Here is a 27,983-nt window from a genome sequence, read left to right on the forward strand (position 1 = left end):
ATCTCAATTTGTGTTCATGTTTATTTTCTATCTCCTTTATTCCACCCTGTTTCTACCACTGAACTGCTTGTTTCTCAGCAATAACGTCTCCCTTCTCACTATATAGTGGAAAAAACAGAAAGTGGCCTAGGATGATTTAAATAATATCTGTTTATCTGCTAATACTTCAGCCCTTGCTGGTTTAAAGCTCTTATCTTCCTTCTATACAGCCCTGAGATTTAAGCACAAGATACATTTGGCTCCCAAAAGAGGTTGTAGCAAGTAATACAAATACAATTTGCATCTGCATGAAAACTTAAGTTCCACCTGCTCCGTCATTTTGGAAATTCCCAGTACTCTGAGTTAATTGCAGGGTGAAACCTCTATTTGAAGAATTTTGCTTCTAAAAGAAGCCTGATGACGCATGAAGTGCTGGCACCCTGGAGAAACTAATCAACCTCCCTTTGTTATAAATTATGTACTTGAGATAATTGCTTGGGTAGTGCTGCAGTTTTTGAGGAAGCTAGACAGATCCATGAAATGTCTTTTAGGACAGCTATAACGTGTCTACAAGAATAAACGTGGTGTGTCATGATGGAGGGATGCTCAGCACCCACACTTTCCACTGGTGTCTTCAGTGGAAGGTTAACTGAAAAACCAAGCCACACATTTCTGTGTGCCTTTCAGGTTTAGCTAGACTTTCTGGCCTTTCATTATACCCAAAATCCATTAGAATAGAACAAAGTTTAGTGCCAAACATTAGAATAATTTGGTGTCTTGCATGTGATTCTTCATGTCTAAACTTACTCAGGTGAATGAGTTTGCTGATAACATAATGCAAAGTGACATCCAGCTTTAGTTACTTTTTACTGTATTGCTTACCAGCGTATGGGAGCAAAGATTTTCCTTTCCATACCAAAAAATAATTGAAGATCTCCAATTGTAAAATAACTGTAATCTGCATGGGTTTTAATTTGTCTCTTTGTTTTCTATGTTGCAATTACATATTGTAGTGTATACAAATTTATGTATTCTTTCAGCAAAAAATTTCAGGGCTTTTCTTCTTATATCAACAGCTGTCTTTTACTCAAACTGAAGACAAGATATGGACATAATAATACAAAAATACAAACTCTTCTCACAAATCATCTGTGTGATTTTTTTCTGTGTATAACTTGTGCAGCAATGACAGATGTTGACTTAGGATATGACTGACTTAATTTGACACTAATGCTCTAAACAGCAGTATACTAGAATAATTTAAAACAGCCTCAGGGTACTAATGCCTTTCTTTCAATGCAAGGTTCTGGCTTGGACAGCAACGTTGCAAACAGTCTATAAAGCATCTGCCTACAGTGAGCAATGAAACTCTTCAACTAGCTAATTATGCTAGCCATCCAGTGGGAAACCTTTCCAAACACAAATTGTTTATCAAACTCACTCGCCTTCCGCAGTACTACATTGTAAGTAGCTGAAAAATGCTTCTGTCTTTTGCTCCCAGTCATGGATATGTCAGACAGTTTGTCTGTTGCGCTGTTAACTCTATCATTAGGAACCAAGTCACCAATGTAATCCTCAACTCTCCTCTCTCCCTCCCTTCTCTCATTCAGTGGGTTTATTAAGGAGTCAGGCTTATAGAGAGGAGGGGGCATAAAGTTTGATTACTCAGCAACCTTCTCAGCAGCCATTCTCTCTATATTTCCTGAAAGTTTATCATCTTTCTCTTCTTGGATCCCTTTCCTAGCCACAGTACTAATATGTTGAAAAAGACTTGTCTTTTCTTTGACAGGGAGAGGATAGGAACTGATGTAGACATATTCTCAGCTTGAGGGTCTTTTGTATTTGTTGTTTTGTTTTAATATAGGTTGTAGAGATGTTTGATGTTCCTGGCAACCCCACTGAACTAGAGTACAAGTACTATTTTCTCTCTGTGAGCTATGCTGAAGGAGATGACAGCCCTGCTACTGCACTTTTACTACAGCAGTTCAAGCCAAACATTGAAGAGTTGGTACTAGACACAAAAAGTGGGAAACAAATGAAAAGTGGTGTCAAGCGCAAGGTATGTGGTTCAAAAGCCATTGAGCTAGTTGTAGAGCATGAAAGCTAAACGCACGTTCTGAGCATCAATACCAGCTTTAGTAGTGGTGTTTCAAAAGTTTGTGTGGCTTACATCCTGCTTATATTACAGCTTGGTTCTCTGGGCTGCTTCCCTAGGGAGATGTTGGGAAACTATTTTGAAACAATTGTCTTTTAATTCACGCCTGACCTTGTCCACTGTTGTAAAGAACCAAGGCAGAGCACTATGCAGTGGTAGCAAGAGTAGCTTGCATACACAGAGTGCTGGTATCTGTGTCATATGCTTTGTGCCATGTAGGTGTAGTCTTCAAAAGACTTGCAGGGGCTGATAAGTGTTACTTCTGGGGTCAGCCTGACATGGGTTAGTGATATGTAAATACTGTTTTAAGGAAGGAGGTAATTTTTAAATTACTTCAACTGAATTGTTTCTATCCTGAAGTACCAGATCCTTTCAGTAGACTGTGTTAAGGGTGTGATTAATTTAAAACTTGGATGAGTGAGATTATTCTCTGGTATATTTTCTAAATGTGCAAGTACCTTTGTCTTTATTTTAATTCTAGCTATCTGGTGATCCATGTTCCATAGAACCTAAGAAGCCAAAACGGTCGGGAGAAATGTGTGCCTTCAATAAAGTGCTAGCTCATATTGTAGCCATGTGTGATACAAATATGCCATTTATAGGTCTACGTATGGAGGTATGTGTTAAAAGATACCTTGTTTCCTTCTTCCTCTCTACTGGTCCTGATTCTCTTGTGTAAATGCCACTGTTCAGCAAACTTGTTCACTTTGGAGTTCCCCCGCCAGCTGAGCCTTGTTCCTCTGGTCTTGTTAGAGCTAGTTCTCTAATACCAAGTGACATAAAAAGCTTGAAAAACTTAGAGAAAAGGGAAAATGAGAATGAAAGACAGTCGTGGGAGGGGTTGGGAGTTTTATACCGGATTTGCATAGACTCTCTTTTGGATTTCCAATGCTTGAAGATGTGAAACATCTGGCACTCTTGGTGGTGGTGGTGGTGGTAGGGGAATCCTTGAGAAGTTAATTTGTTTGACTTTTTGCTTGGGATAACATTTTTCTTGTTCATTCCTAGTTATCTAATATGGACATTCCTCACCAGGGAGTACAAGTAGAAGGAGATGGCTTCAGCCATGCAATACGTTTACTAAAGTAAGAGGATATGCTCCTGCGTGTGCATTTTATTACTGTACATATGCTTGAGAGAAGGAAAGGATTGTTTGGAGAGTAACACTAAAAAAAATGAGGCAGGATTTTGGTTTAGGATTTTTTGTTGGTTTGGGGGGGTTTTGTTTTGTGGGTCTTTTTTAATTGTGTGTCTTGCACTCTCATATGAAGCAGTGTTGGAGAAAAGAAAATAAGAGTAGACACAGAGCTAACTATAATTTCTTTTCCTTCATTAGCTTAAACTGGGAAGGTCTGAAAATAGTTTGACAGTCCTCAGTCCTAAAATCAAGGCAGTGCTAAGGAAGATACGGTGATGATTCTTTAACATGTAATTGCAATTTTAGATCAGATCAGAGGCCTACATACTCTGTATGTTATTTGACAATTGCCAGTATGTGATGCTGCCAATGAAAATTCAAGGAATCCCAGAAAATACATCATCTGGACCAACTTTCTGCTCATAGCAGGATCAGCTGTGTTTTCCAATCTTCAAGGGTGTTTGTGCCCTCCCTGGGCACAGCAATCTCAAATGCTTACTAGAGGAGAGTTAGTCACTTGATTGCCTGGCTAATACAGCCCAGGATGTATTGGTCTGTTGTGGCTGCAACGGCATGCTGCAGACTCCTGTTCAGTCCGTATGCCAGGGCCCCAAGTTCCTTTTCTGCAGAGCTGCTGCCCAGCCAGTCAGTCCCCACACCGCTATCGCTCAAGGTTATTTGGGACCAAGTGCAGGACTTTGCATTATTTTTGTTGAACTTCATGAGGTCCCTGTTAATTTTTACTTCCACCCATTTGAGGTCTCTTTGAATGGAAGCCTTGTACTTCAGCATGTTAAGTGATCCCTTCAGTTTGCATCATCTACAAATTTGCTATTCTTTTGCATTGTGTAGGTTATTGAAATAGTTAAGTATTGTCTTCTGCTAACCCTGAGGAATGCTAGCCACAGCCAGCCACTAATTGCATCTGCAACTATTGACCACAGTGCAGTGGACCTTGCAGCCCAGCCAGTTTTTCACACTTCTGTGAGCCTGCGTCAAGACTCACCACTTAAACTTTGGATTGTGTTATGAAGTAAAACAGACTATATCAGTTTAAAACATATAAAAAAATAAAATTAGCTTCAAAGACAACTTCTAGAGTAAAACCTTCTTAAATTCTTTCGTGCTGTTGAAATGTATAGTGATATAAAGGCATCAGTCTCTAAATGCACCAGGCCCTACCTTTTTAATTTTGCATATGAACAGAGTAGTACTGAGAATTGTGAACTGAAATTAGGGGTGGTATATGAAGTTTCTGAATAGATTCTCAAGGAACTTGAAAATGTATGGGATGTTTTTAAGCTTCATGTGGTCTGTCAACTTGATTCTCATGCTGGGATATGAATAAATTAGTGGATACTAAGGTAACTGCCAGGTCATTCATTGCACTTAGAGCAAGCTTGTTCTAGAAGGCAAACATTCATGAATTCAGGTTGCCATAGAACTTACTTATTTTGGAATCATAGAGTCATAGAGTAGTTAGGGTTGGAAAGGACTTAAAGATCAACAAGTTCCAACCTGCCTGCCATGAGCAGGAACACCTCACACTAAACCATGTCACCCAAGGCTCTGTCCAGCCCAGCCTTGAATACCACCAGGGATGGAGCATTCACAGCTTCCCTGAGCATCCCATTCCAGTGCCTCACCATCTTTACAGTGAAGAACTTCTTTCTTATATCCAGTCTAAACTTCCCCTGTTTAAGTTTTAACCCGTTACCCCTTGTCCTGTCACTACAGTCCCTAATGAAGAGTCCCTCCCCAGCATCCCTATAGGCCCCCTTCAGATACTGGAAGGCTGCTATTAGGTCTCCACACAGCCTTCTCTTCTCCAGCCTGAACAGCCCCAACTTTCTCAGCCTGTCTTCATACGGGAGGTGCTCCAGTCCCCTGATCATCCTCGTGGCCCTCCTCTGGACTTGTTCCAACAGTTCCATGTCCTTTTTATGTTGAGGACACCAGAACTGCACACAGTACTCCAGGTGAGGTCTCACGAGAGCAGAGGGGCAGGATCACTTCTTTTGACCTGCTGGTCACACACCTTTTGATGCAGCCCAGGATGCAGTTGGCTTTCTGGGCTGCAAGTTCACACTGAAGCCAGCTCATGTTAAGTTTCTCATCGACCAGCACACCCAAGTCCTTCTCTGCAGGGCTGCTCTGAATCTCTTCTCTGCCCAACCTGTAGCTGTGCCTGGTGTTGCTCCAACCCAGGTGTAGGACCTTGCACTTGGCATGGTTAAACTTCCTAAGGTTGGCATCAGCCCACCTCACAAGCATGTCGAGGTCCCTCTGGATGGCATTCCTTCCTTCCCTCCAGCGTATCAGTTGAACCACACAGCTCGGTGTCATCGGCAAATTTGCTGAGGGTGCACTTTTCATCTTTTTTGTCTTGTTTCTCTGTTTAAAAGCTTTATATTGTTGTGCTTTTACTTCACCAGGAGATAAGGGCAATTCAGGAGATCTGTATAAAAACTGGTCTTCACTCAGAGTGCTTTTCTAACGCACTTATTACAGTCCTTGAAGAGGAATAGGATATCTCACTATGCAGTCTAGCCGTCTTTGCTGTTGATTTGTTCATTCTCTCATGTCCCGACTTGGAAGTCCTTCAGGAAATGTTGGAAGGCAGTATTTTTAATTTTGGAACTGTACTGTATCTAATTGCCTTTTTTTTTTTCTTTTTAATCATAAATAGAATTCCTCCCTGTAAAGGTGTAAATGAGGAAACACAGAAGGCTCTCGACCGATCTCTTCTTGATTGCACTTTCCGATTACAAGGTAGAAATAATCGCACGTGGGTGGCTGAGCTGGTGTTTGCAAACTGTCCACTTAATAGCACTTCATCTCGGGAGCAAGGTAAGTTTTATTCAGGAAAACTGGTATATTTTGCTTCTGTGTAGTTTACATTGTCTATTCCAGTAATGTTTTGGAGTTACTGGGCAGCTGTCTGCTCCTAAGATTTCTAATAAACCACATTGTACCTGAAAATAACTTTTGACTGCTGAGTTGATGCGCTTTTATTATTTAAATATACTTCTTGGTCACTTACTGCAGTTCACTCATAGACTAAACCACAGTTTAGGAACCACTACTTTAATCAGTATTTACCATCTCCTCACACTGCAGGACCAACCCGTCATGTTTACCTGACGTATGAAAACCAGTTGTCTGAACCAGTTGGAGGTCGTAAAGTTGTTGAGACATTCCTTAACGACTGGAACAGTATCGCCCGGCTGTATGAATGTGTCCTGGAGTTTGCACGGTCCCTACCAGGTACAGAAATCTCCTGTTTATGAAAATTATGTCTTTACAGATTACTGTGGTTTTCTCACTGTCTTTTGCCTCCTTTCTTCAAAGACATACCCAACCACTTAAACCTGTTTTCAGAAGTTCGTATCTACAATTACCGAAAACTTATCCTTTGTTATGGAACTACCAAGGGGAGTTCAGTAAGTAACTCTTAAGTGCACTTAAAATGTATGTTTGAAAACACAATGGGTAGGGATAGAGTTCTCAAAACTCTGCTGCAAAATATGTCTTTGTAATACGTGATTGTGAAGTTACTATTGATGAATGTAGAAGAGAGCAGGAGAGGGTGCCAGCTTGCTAATTTGCTAGGTTACTACATGTTCAGAATTTTTGAGGATTTGTGTAAGATGCTTTAAATTGTGGGAAGGACAGTTGTGTGCTTCTAATTGATGAAAGCTGGTGTGGCAGCCTTTTTCTGATAAACTTATGGTAAGTGTTGCTGCTGGTCACTGCTGTAGTGGGATGTATGGATATATATATAAGCTGAGTGCCTAATTCTGCCTCAGAAGAAAGGACTTTTGAATGTAGTATTTTGCTTTCAAAAGAGAAGATCCTTCTTTGTAGTGGTGCTGTTCCCTTGTTTAGAACTCTAGCTTACTCTGTAGTATTTGAATTTACAGCTTATTAATTACTTTGAAATTCACTGACTACTTGCTCACACCCTTGCATTGAATGCAAGGTAGAGGAGGAAGTAAGTGCACATGTGTTAGACTAAGAATATATTTTTGTGTGCAACTGATACAAAGTAGCTGACGCACCTGAAATTTGCTTCCTGGAAGGTTTTTCTGTTCACATTCTAAGCTGAATTTTTAAGAGTATTTCTGTGTGCATTTTACTGGTACAGTTAATAAGTAACTAGAGTAGCAGTGTGGATTCTGCGTGTGACTTCCTTACATGTTAGCATGTCTAGTTGTGATTTTTGTGTGATATGACTGAGAAAACCTGTCCACCTCCAGCAGCTCATTAATCAGTTCTCTGCAGCATGAATCTGTCAAACTTTCTGTATCTTGCCTTTGGCAGAAAAGGCTTTTTTTCTTTCTGTTTGACTTGCTAAAATAGTTCTCCAGTTTTGTGGTTGCCAACAATCCAGCTAGCTAAAAGATTGTTAAAGCTAACAGCACTATTTTTTTCCTCATAACTTCAGCAATTTTTGAGGAAGGTAAATTAAGAATCTGTTCAGGTTTTATGAAAAATGGGAGGAAAAAACTTAAAGCAGACCAGCTTTCTTGTTATAACCTCATAGTTGGTCTAGTTTCCAAGACCATTTTATGTTCTTAATATTGCAGATCAGCATTCAGTGGAATTTCATACTCCAGAAATTCCACATTTCACTGGGAACCGTTGGCCCAAACTCAGGTTGCAGTAACTGTCACAACACAATTCTGCACCAGCTCCAGGAGATGTTTAATAAAACACCAAATGTGATGCAGTTGTTACAGGTAAGGTTTTAAAACTTGTCTCAATCAAAGTGCAATATAATTAAGAGCTGAATTCGGATTAAACTGTTCTCTTTGAAATTACATGTGTGTGTTTATTGTTTATGGATCTCATTTGCAGAAGGTGGCTTGGAGAATACTGTATTCCACCCTGCCATGTCCCCATTTTCCCTGACCTTTACTCAAAAGTAAGCTACTTGATCTCTCAATATCTATTTTTTCTCAGGTTTTGTTTGACACTCAGGCTCCATTAAATGCCATCAACAAACTTCCAACTGTGCCCATGCTGGGTCTGACTCAACGCACCAACACTGCCTATCAGTGTTTCTCCATTCTGCCACAGTCACCCACACATATCAGGCTGGCATTTAGGAATATGTACTGCATTGACATCTACTGCCGGAGCCGTGGTGTTGTGGCGATACGTGATGGGGCATACAGTCTCTTTGACAACAGCAAAATAGTTGAAGGATTTTACCCTGCGCCTGGATTAAAGGTGACTGTTTCTGTATTTTCTGGCATATTATAAGCAAGTGAGCTTCCAACAGGAAGTATGGGTCTGATGTGAAGAGCTTTGTGGAACTTCTTTCTGTGGAGAGCTGCAGTCCTAGACAGAAACTTCTCTTTTAAAATAGCTTCTATCATTGTGTGGCGGGAGCCTGTGGCTTTTCTTCTGAATACACTACTGGTTTGCTTCTCCTGAAAAAATGCCCATTGACAGAATACTGAACTGGGGGCAGCTTGTAACAGTGCTAGTTTTACAGGACTATTGGAAAGTGCACCCATTGTGAAACAGGATAGTTTGCTAATTTTTTTTTCTGACAATTGCAACTGAATACTCATTCTCTGATACTGCATGTAGCTGATCTTAAACAGCTTTTTCATGAATTCCAAATTGAAGGTTAATGGGAAAAGGAGGGGGATTGTAGGTACCGGTGGAAAGCATAAATTAATGAAATTGGGAAAGTAAAGGAGGAAATATTTCAGGAGGATGGGGAAGTTCCTCTGGGTACAACAGAACACTATGGAGGAGGCACCCTGGATGTTCTTACCCAAACAAGGCAGTTGTAGGTCTGATACTAAAGCTCAGTAGGTTCTGGATACTGGTGAGTTGTTCTGGAACAGCTATTTTTTGGGGTAAGCTTTTCCTTATTTTTCGGGAAAAAATACAAATATTGGTATATGACTAGAGATATATTAATGAGCAAGGTGTCTTGGTTGGTGGTGATGCAAGATGCCCCTTTTTTAAAAGAGAAAGGGAATTAAGTTTAAGTATCCACTGAGAAGCTCTGTTTATGAACTGAACTGTTTTGCAGACTATTCATACTGCATATAATGAATGCCCCCTAGTAGTTAGTTGTAGAGACCTGCCTGTTTCTTACATGCTGTAGCTGATAAAGATAGTATTAAAGCTATCAAATACTTTGCTCATTTATGTAATAAAACTTAAATGGGGAATTGCTAACAAAAGTGATTTTTCCACAGACATTCCTGAACATGTTTGTTGACAGCAATCAGGATGCACGAAGACGATCTGTAAATGAAGACGACAACCCACCTTCTCCTATTGGAGGAGACATGATGGATTCTTTGATATCGCAGCTTCAACCCCAGCAGCCACTGCAGCAACCACAACAACAGGTACCCTCCAGGCAAAATAAGCAATGTTTATTGTCTTCCACAACTGCAGGTTTCTAAGAACTTAAGTTCTAAAAAGATTAGCAGTAAAAAACAGAAAGGGAGGCTATAAAACTGCTCTGCCGTGGAATTCCCCTTGGGGCAAAAAGTATTAATTTATTTTGCTATTTCTCATTCCAGTGTAAATAGCCGATAGCATATGAGCAGCAGCTTTGGAAGGTCACATGAGACTTGTTGCTTTAGAAGCAAAGGACTGAGGGAGGGAAAATGACTGTTTAAAATAAAAAATGGGAGAGGAAGTCAGGAGGCTTTGCTGTTATGGGGTGGCAGATGAAAGAAGTGAGGTGCAGAGGTATTATGTCTTGAGGAGAAACTGCAAAAATTCACTGGCAAAAAGAGTACTGAGCAAGGTGGGATAGAGAATAAAGCTACTATGTTGATGGAGCTATAAGAATTCATAGGTGGGGATCAAACTCTCATTAGCATTTTTGTTCACGTGCTTAACTTTAGTTGTAGTACAAAATGATCAAAACTTCTTGTTCTGTGTTGACAATTTCAGCCATTTGCAAAACAGGCAGGAGCATCGGGAGCATACCCTCTTACTTCACCTCCCACCTCTTATCACAACACGGTAACGCCATCTCCGTCTATGATGCACACACAGTCACCAGGTAAGATAGCTGAGAGTTTATATGCTAATCGGGTGCTGGAAATGTAAACGCAGCTCTGTGCATGCCTTTTTTGTTACTTGAGCTGTGTTTGGCTCCAAATTAGCCAAGAGAATGTACCCTATATTGTGGAAAAATAGCAAAGTCTTGCAATACATGTTTTCAAAAGTTAAAATTTGAAGCTAAAGCAAACAAAGAAATCCATGAAACCGTCATCTTTAAATGTGTAATATTTGGGACTGTTTCATTCTTACAGGTTACAACTTGCTCAGATCAAAACCTGTTAATTTTAAATGCCTGCTTCTCCAGAAAAGGTTTTTAACACCAAAGCTTTCTGCTCCCACCTCTTACACACAACAGCTGAAAATACTTAGATTTGGGGCATGGCTGGGCAGGAGGAAATGCCATTCTTCAATCCAAATATCTTGGAAAGTTTCCTTTGAGTAGTGAATCAGTCTGGACAATATAACACTTATGCATGTACAAACTAAAGCCTTTGAGTGCAAAACAAATTCTTGTGAATCATGTTTGCTCTCTCCCAAAAAGAGGAGATAACTGTGGCAATTGATAGAAAAAAATTACACATTTCCCGTTTTTCTGTTCTAATTTGAGCTATATGATGTCTTTGATTAGGAAATTTGCATGCTGCAAGCTCACCTAGTGGAGCTCTAAGAGCACCATCACCAGCATCCTTTGGTCCAACTCCTTCACCTTCCTCTCTTGGAATCACAATGGGACAGACAGCTAACTTTGCCAGCCCACATGGTGAGTTTTTTACTGGCAGGTGTATATATTAGTGACAGGGAGCAGATTTGCTTCTTGAAGTCTTTAAGAGCAGACTTTGGTTTTGTAATTAGCTTAAGTAGCTGTGTGGGTTTAAGCCTTAGCAGTAATCAAAAGTGTCTGCATGGCACATTAAAATGTTCCTAATGTTTTAAAAATTGACTATCAGTCATTCTTCCCTGCTTTACTAATGTGGGGAAATTCCATGTGGTCTTGTAGCAGAACAATGGCTGCAGCTTTTAATCAGCGTTGTCTCTTGTTAGATTAGTTAATGTGTTTTCACTGCTTACGTTTCCTGGAAAAGTTGCTGGAACAGGTTAGAAATTCAAACACTTGCCTTTTGAAAACATTGTCAGAGTCCTGCTGGTTTGACTGTATGTGAGTAACACGCTTTTTGATTGTTGCCTTTTTTAAGTTTTTTTGGAAAGCTGCCAAAACAACTGTTTTTTATAATTGCAGTGCATTGGAAACCATTCCATAGATCACAATAAATGAACAATTCAGGCTGTAATTTTAGAACACCAGTTTAACTGTCAAGATGAAGAAACTGAGATAGATGTACAACAGACTGTTTAAGAAGCTTTTTCTGATCAGTCTGTGTAGCAGAGTACAAAACCAAAGCTACTTCTGAGGAGATGACTGCAGGATACTGAACAGATAAGGAATGGTCTAGCTGAGGCTTTCATTTGCCTAAGGAGCAAGAGTTCTTTTTAGTTTAGAACCTGTTACATGTTGAACAGGCCCATTTGCTGTAACATTCAGTTATATTTTACTTTTTACAAAATACAACCAGAAAAACCTTGACTCTGTATCTTGTGAGTTTTTATATCACTTTTTTTATATTCCATGCTTTACAGATTTTGGAAAGCCTATTTTAGATTTCTACATTACAAAACATTGTAATTTGTTAAAAAATAGTAACAGTTTTGTAACATCTGTAGGTACGATAGACCCAAGCTCGCCATACACTATGATGTCACCCAGTCAGCGTGCAGGGAACTGGCCAGGATCTCCTCAGGTCTCTGGTCCATCACCAGCAGCACGGATGCCTGGAATGTCACCAGCCAACCCTTCCCTTCATTCGCCTGTCCCAGATGCCTCTCATTCCCCACGAGCTGGAACAAGTAAGCTTTTTTATTAGTGTTAAGACTGTGAAACACTAATGTTTAACGTTTCTAGTTCTGTTCTTTTTGATAGTTTTGTGCATCAGCCTAATGGCCCTTACTGCCTTGTGCAGTAAAATATCTAATGAAATGAAGCTTTTATTCTGTCCTAGTTCAAACTGGAAAATTAAATAAGTCATACAGCAGGATTGATACCTCTTTATGCACCTCAGAAATAAGTCTTAAACTACTGAGCTCTGTGACTGAGAGAAAATTCTTTGGAATAGAAACAATGATAAGCTTATTTGCTTACCCACATACTGACTTTTCACATCATAGTTATGCTGCTTTTGCACAACTGATTTAGCCATCTTTGCATCTCATTGAGTTTGTTGTACAAGCCTGCTATCTGCTGGCGCTTTGCAGAAAGAGGAAAAGGGAGTAGGATTTTTATGTTACTGAGATTCTGTGCATGGGTGGAGGGTCGAAACGCTAATTCTTTATCTATCTGTTGGATATCACTAGGCAGCCAAATTCTTACATATGAAGGATTAAGCTTTGGCCCAGAGAACTCATTACTTTTATAGTGATGACAAATAAAATTAACACGTATCTTATGCTACAACTTAAATACTTCCTTACTACAAGTACTTTTTCCTTGTCAATAGGTTCCCAAGCAATGCCAACCAGCATGCCTCCACCTCGTAAACTACCTCAGCGCTCTTGGGCTGCGTCCATACCTACAATCCTCACCCACAGTGCCTTGAATATTCTGCTATTGCCCTCTCCTACCCCTGGGCTTGTACCGGGACTAGCTGGCAGCTATCTTTGCTCCCCTCTTGAGCGATTCCTTGGATCAGTTATTATGAGGAGGCATCTTCAGAGGATCATACAACAGGAAACGGTATGATTTAGGTTGTTTTAATATTGACCTGTGAGTATGATTTCACAACTGTTCTTCAGGCTTCTGTACTCTTTGTCTTTCAGATCGGGCAGAAACTGAAATGCTTCATATATAATAAGTATTTGCTGTATGTCCATTGGGAGTTAACTAGAGCAGCCACAGATTTACTGTAGATGCCATTACTTAGCAGTAGTGTCAGTGAAATTAGCTACTGGTTGACTGTAACTGAACTACTCAGTCATGAATGTTGCTTTAGGATTTGGGGCAGACAGTGTGCACATCCTCACTTCTTTGGCATTGATTCAGTGACAGAAAAAGAAGCCAAAACTTGCATAAGCTTTGTTCTCAAGGCAATTTTACCTGTATACAACTATCACCTGTTTGTAAAGAGGGCAGATTGATCACTACAGTCTTGGACATGAATTTGTGCATGGACATGCTATTTACGAATGACTGATAAAATGTGATGCTTCCTTTCATGCAGCTACAGTTAATAAACTCCAATGAACCAGGTGTAATTATGTTTAAGACGGAGGCACTGAAGTGCAGGGTTGCTCTCAATCCCAAAACCAACCAAACCTTGCAACTGAAAGTAACACCTGAAAACACAGGACAGTGGAAATCGGAGGAGTTACAAGTTTTAGAGAAGTTCTTTGAAACAAGGGTATGTACTCAAATCATAACTGTTTCTATTTATGTGCATTACGTTTAATCTCTGGTGCCATTGTGAGTGGTACTGTTGACTTTCATTGACCTGTGTAAGGCCTGCAGAATATAAAATGAACAGCTGTGCATGCTGGTTACCATATTAAATGATACAGCTATTATCTGAATAGGCAGTACTAAATAGTGTCTTTCTTTAGGTTGCAGGACCACCTTTTAAAGCAAACACCTTAATAGCCTTCACAAAATTACTAGGGGCTCCAACGCATATCCTCAGGGACTGCGTACACATAATGAAACTTGAGCTGGTAAGTTAACTCCTCTGTTTAGTTCACCCAGCTTTGGTTAATATATTTTAAAATAAAAGGTGCTGTTATCTTTCTCTATAAACACATACATTACTCTAAATTTATATATATATATATGTTATTTGGTGTTAATAAAGAAGTTTCAATTTCACTACTAGCCTTCCTGGAAACTCAGAATTTCTCCTTTAAACTGATGATTTTGAGAAACCTCAGGCACATGACTGTATAATAGGCACATACATAAGCTGGCTGGAATCTTTCTGATTGTATTCTTGTTTACCCTATGCTCAGTTCTTTCTGAGTCATTCTGAAACCTGGCAGCATCTGCAAGTTTAGCTGGAGAGACACATTCTACTTTCTAACACTCCCCTAGTTCATCGCCATGTATGTCACTGATGTGAGACCTTTGCTGGTCTTTCTCTGTGCTGCTGTTTCTTAACAGTTCCCTGATCAGGCAAGTCAGCTGAAATGGAATGTGCAGTTTTGTTTAACAATTCCTCCCAGTGCACCGCCAATTGCGCCTCCAGGAACACCTGCTGTTGTGCTGAAATCCAAAATGTTGTTTTTTGTAAGTAGAGCTATCTGTTTTAAAATTCTGTGGGCTGTGTGTCTTTGAAATCATCATGGGTTAGTAGCCAAACATAAGCATGCTATATCTGACAACTGTTAATAGCTAAAACTGGTTTGCCATTTGGAAGCGTCTCTTATTTGGGTTCAGTTAGTATTCCTATTCTCCCTCCTATAAAAGCACAACAACTCTTCATGTTTTGTGTTCTTGGAGAGATGTTGACAGTATATAAACTTCAGTTCCCTCTGGGCTGCGGGTACCTTCAAACGTTCAATTGCTGGATATGTTTTTCTTCTTGGAGGCTCTAACCACATGGATTAAGTGATGCACAGATTTGCAGCGATCGAAAAGATAGGAGGAACGAGATGTTTAGAACAGGTCTACCTCAGTGTCATCTCTGAGGCAGTGCTCACTGTAGGGTACTTTTGAAAAGAAAATAGCCTACACCTGGTTGATAACTTTCCTGTTACAGAATCGATGTCTGAAAACTGAGGGGGTGGGAGTACATGCTGTCTGTAGGCCTAGAGTGTTTAACTGTATCAGAAGCTGCACTGGAGTATGTGGTCATTCGGTTTAACACACTTTTTGATTCTTTCCCACAGCTCCAGCTAACACAGAAAACAACAGTCCCACAGGAAGCTGTTAGTATTATTGTCCCAATTATTTATGATATGGCTTCGGGTACAACGCAACAGGCTGACATTCCCAGGCAGCAGAACTCTTCTGTTGCTGCTCCAATGATGGTTAGCAATATTCTAAAGAGGTTTGCTGAACTGAATTCGCCACGAGCAGGTACTGTACATGTCCAGTAGATACATTCTCTTCACCCAGACATCTGTGACAAATCTCCAGTGTCAAACTAAACCTCTCTTAAGTCTGAATTCTTCTTGGTTTCTATCATATTTCTTTAGTGATTATAAACTCCTGATGTGACAGGCAATATGTAACTTAATAGCAAGTGCTGGCAACACATCAGAAGGTTACACTGATGATGTAGGCTGAATTTTGCTGTTCTGCCTGAGTGATAAATGCATCTCTTGTTGGCCCAGCTCTTGCTGCACAGCAGGACTCACACTTTTTAACAAATGGGCCCAGAATGAGTCACAAGAAATATGCTATGGTCAAGTATTAGTTTTCATGGCTAATTCTTAAGTTACTGAGCTTAACAGTAGAATATAAAGGGATGTTAAAGAAGTTATTGGAACTTGTCCATGTGCTGTGAATGATTAAAAAGTAACTGGAGCGATTGTATATGCCTTTGTCAGTGTGTGCACTAACAGAGGTCCATACAGTTTTGTCCACCAAACGTGCTGTGAAGTGTTTGAGCTAAATAGGTTGTTGAATGTCATTGGCCCCTAGGTAGTGCACTGTGAGCAATGTTGTGCTTTGATTTCCCTCTTGTTTGTCATGCTTTTCGGGTTTTTTTTGTTGAGTTTTTTTGTAGTATCTGAAACATTGAACAACAGTAACAGGTTCTTTGGGCAGCATGTTGTCTGTAAGCAGTGGCTTGGGGTCTGTTAATACACAGATGGCTCATAAGAACTATAACTTTCAGTTCTGCTGTAGTTACATGCTGAAGAACAAAGCCTTTTTCCAATAACCCAGTGAACAGGTTGAAGTTGTGAATCCAGAGGTTGAATTCTACTTCTGTATAATTATTCATCTCGTTGTTATGCAGTAATTTTAACTATGCTTGATGGCTTATTTTGATTGGTAGAACATGAGCAATGTTCATCTCAAGTTGGTGTGGATATGCATACATTTCTTAAAATTGTGAAAAGATTTAAATTAACACACATTTTCTGTTTAACATATAGTAGTAGTGTGGGTAAATAGGAGAGAAAGTAGACTTGAGAACATGTGAGCTTACCTGTAGGAGTTCTGTATGTGGTACAGAGCTGTTGTTTTTGTAGCACTTTTGTGTCAAGATAAGTTAACTTCAGGTGTTTCATTTGGAAGGTGCTTCCCCGCTGAGTTCCCCTAGCGTGGCGAAGGGTAGATACTGGTTTTGCTGTTTGTTATTGCACTAAGTTCTGTTTTAAGGTAAACCCTCCACAAAATGCTGCAGCATAGGGAGTAATTGCCAAAGCTGCTCTGGAGTAACCCTAGTGAGATGTCGTCTGATGATTGTTATAGAGATCAGGACAGACAATTTTTGTTTGTCACACGTTTTGAAGTAGTTTGGGATTGTGGTACAGGGAGCAGAGAACAGAGAGGGAAAGAAAAGCATATCTAAAGAGCTTGTGGCCACAAGTAGGACCTTATGCAGGCAAAGAACAGGACTTTTCTAGTAGTCATTCCTCTGACTTCTAAAAGAAAGAACTAGTCTGTATGGATTTTATTTATTTATTTATTTGTTTATTTCCAACACCACCACCCAGCCAAAAGAGTATCTTCCCTGAGGACACTTGAAATGTGTTTTCCTGTGTTCTTACTGTCAAAACTTGTATTATTGTATCTGCTAAAAGAGAACAAGATACCTTCTTTTCTTTGCCATCGAAAGAGGATTGGAGACAGCAGATGAATGTAGATAGTTGGGAGACTTCTGTACATGGGAGATCCCAGATGTGTATCCTTTCTCTTCTGATGCTATTGTGCTGTACCCAGGATTTTCCTACCTGTGTTAGCTCTTCTGTTGCACTCATTGCATTTTGCTTGGTTAAGTGAACTTCGCACTGTTTGAGTCAGAAAGGACCAGGGCTTCCCATCATGCACGTATATTACTGGCACTTTCATTGTAACCCGTAATCAGTGTTGCCTCATTTTGGCTGTATCCTTTTTACCTTTCTCTCTTTGTGAGAAAGTATTTTGTATTCAGCTTAATTTTCCTCTTAATAAAATGGTAGTGCCTGAAAAGTAAGTTCTTCTGGAAGAGTTTTCTTTTCAGATCTGTGGGCAAACACATTCTGCTGTGTTTATCAGTAAAACATTGACTCATTGTGAGTGCACTGGCTTTCTGAGATCACTTTACCTATGCCTCCATGGGAAAAAATATTTTATTTGGGGAAAATAATGATATGAACTGAGATGGAATCAATGCTCTGAAATAATAGGGTTAAACTTGAGCTGTAAGTCTACAAGCTGCGTTATGTAGTGGGCATCAGTCTGGTAAGGAAAGTCCCTGCAGATGCTGAAGGTGACCCTTTAGAGGGGAGCTCCAAGGGTCTTGTGATGTTTCTTAAAGCACTTCATGACTAAGCATTTTTCATTGTCTGATTTTCAGTGATGCAGTGGATGGTATTTAGCCCAGATGTGTAGCTTGGCTATGATAATGACTTGTCCAAAATTATCTTGGGAATCCCTAGTTTGGCAGTTAGAATAAATGCATCCCAACATTTTCTACTCCTATCTCTTTGCTTACACTGTTGCTCCTTCAGCAGTAAAATTCAATGTCTTCTCATTGCTGTTTCTTGATATGTGCAAGAAAAACTCAGCCCACAGTGACCAGGGTATGATAGAAGCTATTAACTGTATTCTCTTACCAGGAAACAGTAGATGAAAGTAACACCTGTCTAATGCTTCACCTTTTGTTGTTCTAATTAAACCGTCTTGATTCTATTGGTTTTAACTTTTTTAAGCTATTTCAGAATGTGTGTTTTTGTCAAAAAAAATACTGGTATTCAAAACTTGAGACAGCTGTGGCTGGGTTTTCCTCTCTGTATTGGATCTCAGCTGTTGGAAACAAAAGTCCATTTGTATTTTATTTTGTATTTGGATGTCAAGGGTAGAGCCAGAATAATCTGGTTGAAAGAAACAGTCTTCTGACTTTTGCCCAGTCTTGGAATTAGAAATGTTTCCAAAACTAGGCTTAGGACAGAAAACATCTTCCAGCTGTTTCAGACTTGAGTCATTTGAAATGTTTACTTTCTGCTCTTAATCAATACAAATAGGACTTGGAAAAGTGTTTCTTTTTCTTTAGAAGATGTAGTGCTTTTAATTAATAGCATGCAGAAAAATACAGATTGCAGTGCCACATGCGATAAATCCCAGTATAGACTCAATCTGACATTCAAAAGTAATTAAAAGTTAAAAGCTTCTTGCAATTTCGTGACCAACAAGAGCTGTCCTGCTGGGAAAGCCGAAGCTACTTCCCTTAAAATCATTACAGATCCTGCTTGTTGGGGTGAAGGCCTGTGTGTGGAGTGATGCTAACCTGTTTCTTTTCCCTGTTCCAGGTGAATGCACAATATTTGCGGCCGTTCGTGATTTGATGGTTAATCTTACGCTGCCCCCTGGTGGGCGTCCGTAGACACTTTTAAAAGAAGGCTGAGAGACAAAACCGCAAAAAATAATAAAAAATAAAAAATAAAGCCTTCAGTTAAAAGAGGACGTTTTATTTTTATTTTTTTTAAGAGCTAACTATAAGAAACTGGCAAACTTTCAGGGATGCACTTTCATCAAATGAGTATCACCACGACTTTTGTATAGTGCTGTTGTATAGTGTGTTTTCACGGGAGACACTTCAGACTAGGTGATAGATTGAAGTATCAGCTTGCTGGTAATAGATTTAATATTCTGTTTTATACTATAAAGATTATGAAAATGCCAAACTTGTTTGTTTTTCTGTTTTTTCTTATGTTTTGGTGTAATAGTCTTTTTTTAAGGCAGGTCTGTCATTTTTGAATACTGTAAAACTGTGACAAACTTTATATTGAAGCTGTATTTTAATATGACTGCTTTGAATCCTTAAACAATTTATTTGGGCTTGTTGTAAACATGTCCCCAAAAAGCAATATTTAATAAACTGGATTAAAAAATCTTAAACTGGATGTTGTATAATCTTAAACTTTATTCCTCTCTACTGTAGCTACTGGCCAGACCTTCTGTATTCACAATTACCTAGCTATCTCTGTAGGTGTTTCCGAACACACGTGCTGCTAACTTGAAAAAAAAACACAAAACAAAACCTTATTTATTTATTCTGTGGCTTTGATTTGAATCCAAGTCATAGGACGCAGAGTTTGTTCATTTTCCTGGTTGTATAAATAACCAGTAATTACTTAAAACAGTGCTTTGTTTCTTGCAGTCATAAGGAGTTACATGCATTCTGTCCCAAAAGGAAAGGTTAGTGGAAGAAAGGACCTTCTTTCATCTGTCACAGAGTTTGTAGCTGTAGACACCTCTGTATAGATTCATATTTGTTTTATTGTAAAGGCAGGTAAGGTAGAGGCTTGAACTGTATACTGTGAAATAGAGGCTGATCCAAGAAAAGCTGATCCTGAGAAGAAACAGCCTCACATATAACTTTTTGAATTGGGTGTATGTAGAGGACTTTGTCAGGGATGAATGAAGGCTCTTGTAACTGAGTAAAATCTCCATCCGTAGGAATTACTTGGTCATTTAACCATTTGTCCTCATGGATCAGTATTCTCCACTTTTTTGTTGTGTTCAGGTTGGTTTCCTGATTTCCTGCGAGAGTAGCTTTCTGTTGTGCTGCCTCACTCCCTTTGCAGGGCTCTGTCAGGTCCCTGCTCAGCTGAAGGATGCTTTAAATTAATTCTAAAAGCCTTTTGGTGGATGTATCTTAGCTTGCCTTGCTGGCATTAAGGCTGCCCATTGCCAGTACAGCTGTTGCAGTCCTTCCTTTCTTGTGAATGAATGAACGTCTTTCAAAGCTCTTGCCATTAGAAAGAATTTTTTGGTGTCCACTGCAGATTTCAGTCTTGAACCTGTGAGTTTGGGTATTGGTACTGTATCACTGCTTCTCTGACCCATGTGTATCTAACAGGTGGTTATGCAGTTTCTGCTTCTGGTATACAAAACTTATCCACTGGAGAGAAAACTCTAGCATTCTTTTAAGTATTTGATCTTTAACTGCTGCTACTCAGTTGGAAAGATTCTTTATTTCTACCATTTCACAACTAAACTGATGTTTTAACATCGAGAGCTGATATGAGCTGAGCTACAGTGACTCTACATCCTCTGGTACTTGCAGATTGTTTCTGATAAACCTGCCTGTGGGACAAGAAACATTTAATTACACAGAGTAATATAGCAGTTCTGAACTGATTCACAGATCTGGCATAGCGATGTTAGCCAGTGTCAAATGGGAACACAACTCTCAAAAAGCTCCCCCAGATGACAGCAGGGGAATGATGCATACTGCATTGAAAGAGACAGAGAAAAGCACTCCCATCCTTTGAAGCTGATTTTGCAGCAGAGTGAGAGACGGAGGGGGCAGCTGGGGGGCTGCAGGCCAGCGTAGGCCCTGCTGTGCTTTTGACACACACCTGTGTGGTGTCGATCCCACAAAGTGGGGATGGAGCCAGCTTGGCTCAGGGCTGAGAGCTGGTGGTGGCATCTCTGATGCTGCTCTGTGTGTGAGCTCCTACCTTGCTCTTTAAGGTAGACTAGACTAGCTTAGACTAGACTAGTCTACGATGTTTCAGTTGGAAGTGGTCTACAACAATCATCTAGTCCAACCGCCTGACCAGTTCAGGGCTGACTGAAAGTTAAGGGCATTGTGCAAGTGCTTCTTAAACACTGATGGGCTTGGGGCATCGAGGACCTCTCTAGGAAGCCTGTTCCAGTGTTTGACCACGCTGTTAGTGAAGGAATGCTTCAGTCTAAACCTCCGCTGGTGCAGCTTTTTGAACCATTCCCATGCATCTTGTCACTGGATAACAAGAAGAGCTCAGCACCTCCATCTCTCATGTACCCTCCTCAGGGAGCTGTAGAGAGCAATGAGGTTGCCCCTCAGCCTCCTTTTCTCCAACTAGGGAAGACCAAAGTTCTCAGCCACTCCTCACAGGACATTCCTTCCAGCTCTGTCACTGGCTTTGTTGTCCTCCTCTGGATGCATTCAAGGACCTTCACAGCCTTACCTTGTGGGGCCCAGGACTGCACAAAGTGCTCCAGGTGAGGCCACACAACTGCTCAATACAATGGGATAATGCCCTCTGTTGACTGGTAGGTGATACTGTTTCATGCACCGCAGGATGCGGTTCTCCCTCCTGGTCGCCAGAGCACACTGCTGACTCCTATTGAGCCTGCTATCGACCAGCATCTGCAGATCCCTTCCTGCAGGGCTGCTCTCCAGCTACTCCTCTCCCAGTTCATACTTGTTATCAGGCCTCTGCTCGTGAAGCGCTGTAATGTAGTAGGAATGCACCATGATTTTCATACACAGCTGAGAAGCTGTGGTGTTCATTGTGTACCGCCACAGAAGCAATTCGACAGTACTAAATGACGTTGCACTTATCACACCCTTGCGCTGTTAATAAGACCTAACACTTTGCTTGCTGATCTGTTAAAACACCAGTTAGCAGAACAGACTAGATCTTTTTTAATGACATCTATCCTTCGTCCTTCTCCCATCAAAAGCTGCAAAGAAAAGAAGTGTTTGTATACATGTGGAATCAATGAGCAGGTAAAACAAAAGGGGTAAAATGGATGTATGCCTGAACTATCTGGGCAGCCTGCAAAGCTGACTGTTTCCTAGGGATTTAGCTATGTTAAAATAGCTATTTAAATAGCATTACTATGTGAGAACTGAAGTGTAACTTCAAATACTACTGAGACAATGCCTCCCCTTCCCATCCTTCCCAAGTGCTTGTTGAGCCCATCTTAGCCACAAGTCCTGCTTAGCTGTCACCCTCAGTGCCCAGAGGAGAGCTGCCAGCTACCAGCTGAGACCTAACCTATGTTTGAACCGAGCTCTACCCTATCCACCTACTCCGCACTCTTGGGTTCAAGCTTTCCAGTTCAGCTCTCGGTTAGCGTGTCAGGGTAAGAAGCTGCTCTCCCAGCAGCACGCTCCTGGCGGCCGCTGCCATGGAAAAACATCTCTTGTGTACACCGTGTTGCACTGCAGCAGTGGTGATGCGGGAGTCAGCTGGGAAGACTGAACCTCAGAGCTTGGCTTTTGCTAAGCAGCTTTTGGGACCCTGCAGCGTCCCGCTGTTGGATTTGCTGCTCAGCAGGAATCTCCAGAGGCTGGACTCTGTTTGAGCATGTTTTCCCCTGCTAAATAGAAGTGGAGCAAACTCGGACTTGCTGTGCTGACCTGCAGAGCTGGCAGGCTCACAAGCTTCCCAGCCCTGCATGGGACCGCTCCGGCTAGCTCTCAGCAAGCTGGACTTGCTCATGGTCGGTATGCATATATATGGGTGGGAGCCAGTCAGGCCTGTTTGTCCTAGGGGCCAAGGCCAGGTTCTGCCCTGCTTGTGTAGCAGTGTAAGTGGAATACCTCACCTTCATGGCACTCCATGTTGAATGGACAGGCATAACATGTGCCTTTGCGATAGCTCTGGATGCTTGGAAACATTAAATTCCTTTTGATTTTTGTGGGCTGGAATTTACCTTACTGTTGTGCTGGGTAGTGCCTTTCCTTTCATGGTGTCTTACAAATGGGGACCAGGGCAAGCTTTAGAAACAAATTCATTCTTTTCTATGCTCCGTGTGCCTGGGTCTATACATAGTTGGCCATAGTCAACTTGAATTCATCTTAGATTTGAAAGCACACTCACTGGTCCCGAAATCAAGTTTGTAAGTTGCTTTCCTCTATACATTTCTGCACTTGTTTTTCTGCGTTTGTTTTGTTGCAGAAAGGTGTTTTGAAAGAGAAAAGATTGCCTACACACACCCTGCCTCTTGCTCACTGCACAGTTTGGCACAGGACCATCCACATTCAACTCTTACTGAAGAGTCAGCTGCTCAAACAGGGGAAGTTTTAAGTCTGAAGGAATCAGTCTTCAAACGCACCATTGACTAGGAAACAGCAGATTATGGGCATCCTGGGAGAGTTTCATTCCAGTTTGTTTCATTCACTTCAGATGACATGACCTTGAAACATCAGTGGCATTCATGGCCTGGTAGTGAAGCTGGACAGAGTGCAGCTGAAGCTGAAGGTCACCCATCAGCCCTGTGTGTTTTGTTGTGCAGGTTTACCCAGCTCATGGGCAGATGAAGGTTTCTGGACCAGCTTGGTGGTGCAAACCCTTTTATCTTTAACAGCTGCCTCAGAGACAGCCGCCAGCAGAAAGTCACAGAGGTCATCCTCCTGACCAGAGCATTTCCAGAGTCCCCTTTTCTTCCATAGCACGTAGTGCAGTACAGCCCTACAGGGGCAGGGTATCCGTGGGCAGCACCACTGCTGGGCCCAGAGCGGCTGTGGCCCTGCAGTGATGCTGCTTCCGCTCTTCACCTTCTCACTAGGGGACTGGAGCCCTCAATGAACTGATGCATTCTGCAGAAAGGAGAGTTTCTTCTTCCTGCTGCCTGAAGGTGTTTGGAAGGGAGACACGAGGTTCACTGTGCGCGTTGCAGAAGGTGCCAGAGGTCTGACTGCTTGTACAGCTATAAAAAAGGTAAAACAAGGGGTTCTGCTTTGCATTTAATGAGAAATACAGGGCTGGGCTTCCTGTGTCTCCAAACTGAGATCCGCTGCGGGCAAACACGCTGTAAAATGCTGTTTGTAAACTTGGCAGGCTCTATTTTAAAGTTATGTGCTCTTGCCTAAACTTACAAGTCCTCTCAGTATCCTCTGAGAGTGAAGGTCTTGGAGATCCTCACTGCTCTGAGCTTCGTGGTGCACTACAGAGATTATGTCAGCCACAAAAAGCTGTGAGCATGAGGTGATATTTGTAAGCATCCAAGGAAGAAACTGCCCTTTTTCCATCTTGTTTCTGTGCTCCAGTCCCTTTGGGCACAGTTATGACCACGGTCAGGCAGCAGCTGATGAATCATGATTTTAGAAGCATCTTGATTCATTCTCCTGCAAAAACAACAAAATCCACCCGGTGACAGCTCTCGTTCAAAGACCTATATTAAAATATAGGGAGGAGTGGAGGGAGCTGGAGGAAGGAGCGCAGCACAGACTGGCCCAGAGGTCCTCAGCATCCTGTGCAGAACCCACCACAGGCTGGTTAGAGGGACTGCCCCTGGCTTCTTCCCTCCTTCCCCATGGCTGCTCTTCCAGCTGGACCCTTTCTCAATGCTGCACCTGGGAATACACAGAGCCTTTTTGAACTCCATAAACACTTTGACTGTGGGAAAGACTTTTTTCTCTTTTCCTTTTCTTCTTTTAATAAAAATATGGCTGTGAACACAGGAGGGAAGGAAGATGTCCTTAACCCTTTCGTTTCCAGCCGTTGGAGAGTGCTTAAAATACACCACACACTCTTTTTACCTTAGATGAACCCAGCTGCTGGACCTAGCATCATTGTTCCAAATCTGGCTGGTTTTGAGTACTTTGATAATGTTTTGTCCAGAGAAATGGGTTCCTTTGTTCCATCCCCCCACCTCCACCCCCACCCCCACCCCCCCCAACTCTTCAATTTCATTTTTGCACCCTGAAGTCTTTGGGGAGAAGCTGACATGGAAACCTTGGGAAGAAAAAAGGCCGGGGTTCTGTTGTGAACCACTGCCTACGCTGGTAATTTCTGACCTTTCATTCTGGATATGCACTTACAAGACCTGTGCTGTCAGAACCCCATTTTTCTGCTCTAAATAAGGCTCTGGTTTTGACAGTCTCTGCTATTGTCTGGCTAACAGCCTTCTCCAGCCTTCCTCCCTGCGCAGCTCTTGGTTGTTTTCTTCCATAGATCAGGAGTTAAAATAAAGCTTTTAGCAAATGCAGCATTTCTTCCTCCTCCTCCACTCTCCTATTGTCACAGATGACTTGATAGAACAAATCTAATTTTACCTTTTGCAAGTGGGTTTTTGTTGTTGTTGGGTTTTTTCCTTCTTGTTGTTTTAAACGGTTCTCATAAAGACAGTGGAAATGTTCTTTTAAATGAAGTGTTGATATTTTCTAGGGAAAAATATCCTCCAGCCTGGTTCTGTCTGTGTTCCACGTATTTCCCTTCAATTTGCAGTAGGCTTTCAATTTCTGTGAGTACTTTTAACCTCATGGTTATTTGGACATAGCTAGATCCGTAAGAAAATGAAAGTTGTCCCCTTTCTCTATTTAATATAGCACAGTTCCTTGCTATCTGGCTGTGCTGTGTACTCAGTAGGAATATTTTTGCTGTTCCACAGAATCAAGCAGAATCACAGAGTGGTTTGGGTTGAAAGCGACCTTAAAGATCATCTAGTTCAAACCCAAGATTTAGTATTGGAGGGGGTTTCTGCTTCTGGTCTTGTTGTCCACTTTGAGGAAGATTGCCTAGCCTGTTCGTGGTTCCCTTTCTCCATCCCTCCAAATCCTGACCTTCAGTGCTCCATCGCCAAAATGTGACATTTCATAGACTATTATATGAGAACCTTTACTCTAGCATAGATTTGCTTCTGACATGGAAACTTAGTGCTCTCAGCACCAAAAAATTCCCTCTGGTGTTTCAGTGTTGGACATGGCAGAAGTTGTATGGACTCCCTGTTCAAACTCCCATGGAGCATGGAGGTGTGGTCCGACACATGTGCATTACACAAGCTTCTCGCTGCTCCCAGGAATTGCCCTGGTAGTGGGAGTTACCAAATAGTTAATTTAGGCTACAGCAACCAGTGACTCCTACACAGTGCTGGCTATGATAGCAACTGGGACTTGTTTTACTGCTGCCAACAATCGGAGTACTTCAGCAGCTGTGGAAATTGTTAAGAATGAGGTCTGTGGTGTGAAAGTAGCTAAACACAGGGTGGAAAGAAGAAATGAAGGCGATTCCTGTGTGGCTGAACTTCTGGGAACTGCTGGCATAACAGAAAAAAGGAAAAAAAAGGAAAAGTTAAAAATAAACGGGAGCAGAGGAGGAACCGAAATGCAGAATGGTCATTTGGGATGTTTAAATGTGGACTGCCTGACGCCCTTGTCTTGACAAGGAAGCTGGTCTCATGGCAATGATCACTGCTGCTATTGCAACATGTCCAAGGCTGCTTTCCCAAGTGAGATTCCTTGGATGGAGGGGTTTGTCCGGCAGCTAGCTCCTTGCTAGGAGCACAAGAGGCTTCGGCTTTACCCTGAGATGTCAGAGAAGACAGACTTCAAGAAGTGCTGCCCTGAAAAGACTTTCTAAAGCGTCAGGCTTTCGGCTGGAAGTTTGGACAAGTTGCTTCTCAGCCGGGCGGTGCAGAAGGGAGAGGGCTGTGCTCACCCCGGGCTCCCTAAGTCAGGAAAGGTGACTTTGGCCCTTTGTCCCTTAACTACTGCTTTTCATCTAAGGGAATGGAAGAGCCCATACTAAAGGGACTGGCAGCCACAGGCTTGGCACGTGTCCTGTGGCATCAGCAGCTGCCTGCAGGAGATACCGTTTCTTTCAGTTCTGTGCCTGGCCCTGTAACTCCCTCTGTATTCCTTTAAGTACGGACTCTTCCATTTCCTTGGGTAAAAAACAGTAATTAAGGGACATAGGCAAAATTAAAGCATGCTGCAAAATTAAACCTGTGTTGCAGTTGCCCCTGAGGCCATGGTGCTTTGGTGATGCTATTTGTGCCCCAGCATGATTATTTTCCTGATTCGCTTGTGCTTAGTTTTGATATGCTGATTTTGTTTTTCTGCGAAGGTAGCACACCTTGAAGCCAGTTTCTGCTAGTCAGCATCACCTTTGGGACGTAAGTTGTGTGGGCACCGTTTTCCTGCAGATGTTTTACTGGACATCTTTTTGAGTCGATTGAAAACAATCGGTACAGCTGGGTTTGTGTATTTTTTTCTCTGTTGTTTTGCTGCAGCAGAGACTAAGAGTGACAGCAACAGGAGCTGAGAGCTGTTTTCTCTTTCCAAGCTGATGCTGTACATTAGTCAAGATTTTGATTGATGACCTACTGTAGGATGCAGTTAGAGCTCACATTTAGCTCTGCTCTGTTCCAAACGCTGTAATTGATTACACAGGTATTGTAACAGACTTCTTTTTTTATCAATTCCTTGGGTACTTTGACCGTGGCATTTTAAGGAAGTACTTCAAATAAGAGGCTTGATCAAGTAGGTAGGCAGCACTGAAGTCTTTGAAGTCATTGACCTTACAGCTACCAGTTAAATTACTATGAATTCCTCTGAGCCATACTGCTTCTATCCCCATTGCCTAATGAAAAGCATATGCTTGCTAGATTAAGGACATGTAAATTTGTCATCATAAATTCATGCACTTGAGCATAATTAAAGCATAATTTGATTGCCTTTATAAAAACATTTGGGGCAGCCATGAATTTTGTTTCCCTTATGAAGCATTCTAAATATTTTATGATGTGTATTCATGCCAAGAACTTAGCTATGTATTTTTGGTGATGCTGAATGACATCAATGTCACTTTGATTTAGAATTGATTGCCAGAGTCCTTTAGTGTGAATCTGCTCTTCAGCAACAGAAGAATCTCTTTAAACTCTTGAAAGCATGCTGGTGAGGCAAGTCCCTGTTTAGGGATGGGATTAATATTCTAAAACCTGTCCTCAACCGCTCCGACGTACTGATG

At 41.4% G+C, this 27,983-nt stretch overlaps 1 protein-coding gene across 1 annotated transcript in view; it reads left to right on the forward strand.

Annotated features, from left to right (window-relative positions):
* MED14 (mediator complex subunit 14) overlaps window positions 1-19,415 on the forward strand; it is a 38,344-nt gene extending 18,929 nt beyond the window's left edge. Inside the window, exons 13-31 of the mRNA XM_065677133.1 lie at window positions 1,283-1,442; window positions 1,844-2,038; window positions 2,616-2,750; window positions 3,143-3,219; window positions 5,962-6,122; window positions 6,393-6,539; window positions 6,624-6,715; window positions 7,862-8,014; window positions 8,238-8,507; window positions 9,497-9,652; window positions 10,209-10,320; window positions 10,951-11,082; window positions 12,042-12,224; window positions 12,872-13,107; window positions 13,592-13,771; window positions 13,971-14,078; window positions 14,521-14,646; window positions 15,249-15,438; window positions 18,822-19,415. Coding sequence (XP_065533205.1) covers window positions 1,283-1,442; window positions 1,844-2,038; window positions 2,616-2,750; window positions 3,143-3,219; window positions 5,962-6,122; window positions 6,393-6,539; window positions 6,624-6,715; window positions 7,862-8,014; window positions 8,238-8,507; window positions 9,497-9,652; window positions 10,209-10,320; window positions 10,951-11,082; window positions 12,042-12,224; window positions 12,872-13,107; window positions 13,592-13,771; window positions 13,971-14,078; window positions 14,521-14,646; window positions 15,249-15,438; window positions 18,822-18,895 — 2,887 coding nt within the window. The 3' untranslated portion in view covers window positions 18,896-19,415. The remainder of the gene's footprint in view (window positions 1-1,282; window positions 1,443-1,843; window positions 2,039-2,615; window positions 2,751-3,142; window positions 3,220-5,961; window positions 6,123-6,392; window positions 6,540-6,623; window positions 6,716-7,861; window positions 8,015-8,237; window positions 8,508-9,496; window positions 9,653-10,208; window positions 10,321-10,950; window positions 11,083-12,041; window positions 12,225-12,871; window positions 13,108-13,591; window positions 13,772-13,970; window positions 14,079-14,520; window positions 14,647-15,248; window positions 15,439-18,821) is intronic.
* The last annotated feature ends 8,568 nt before the right edge of the window (window positions 19,416-27,983 follow it).

This window comes from Lathamus discolor, chromosome 4 (assembly GCF_037157495.1).
Source record: "Lathamus discolor isolate bLatDis1 chromosome 4, bLatDis1.hap1, whole genome shotgun sequence".
Lineage (NCBI taxonomy): Eukaryota > Metazoa > Chordata > Aves > Psittaciformes > Psittacidae > Lathamus > Lathamus discolor.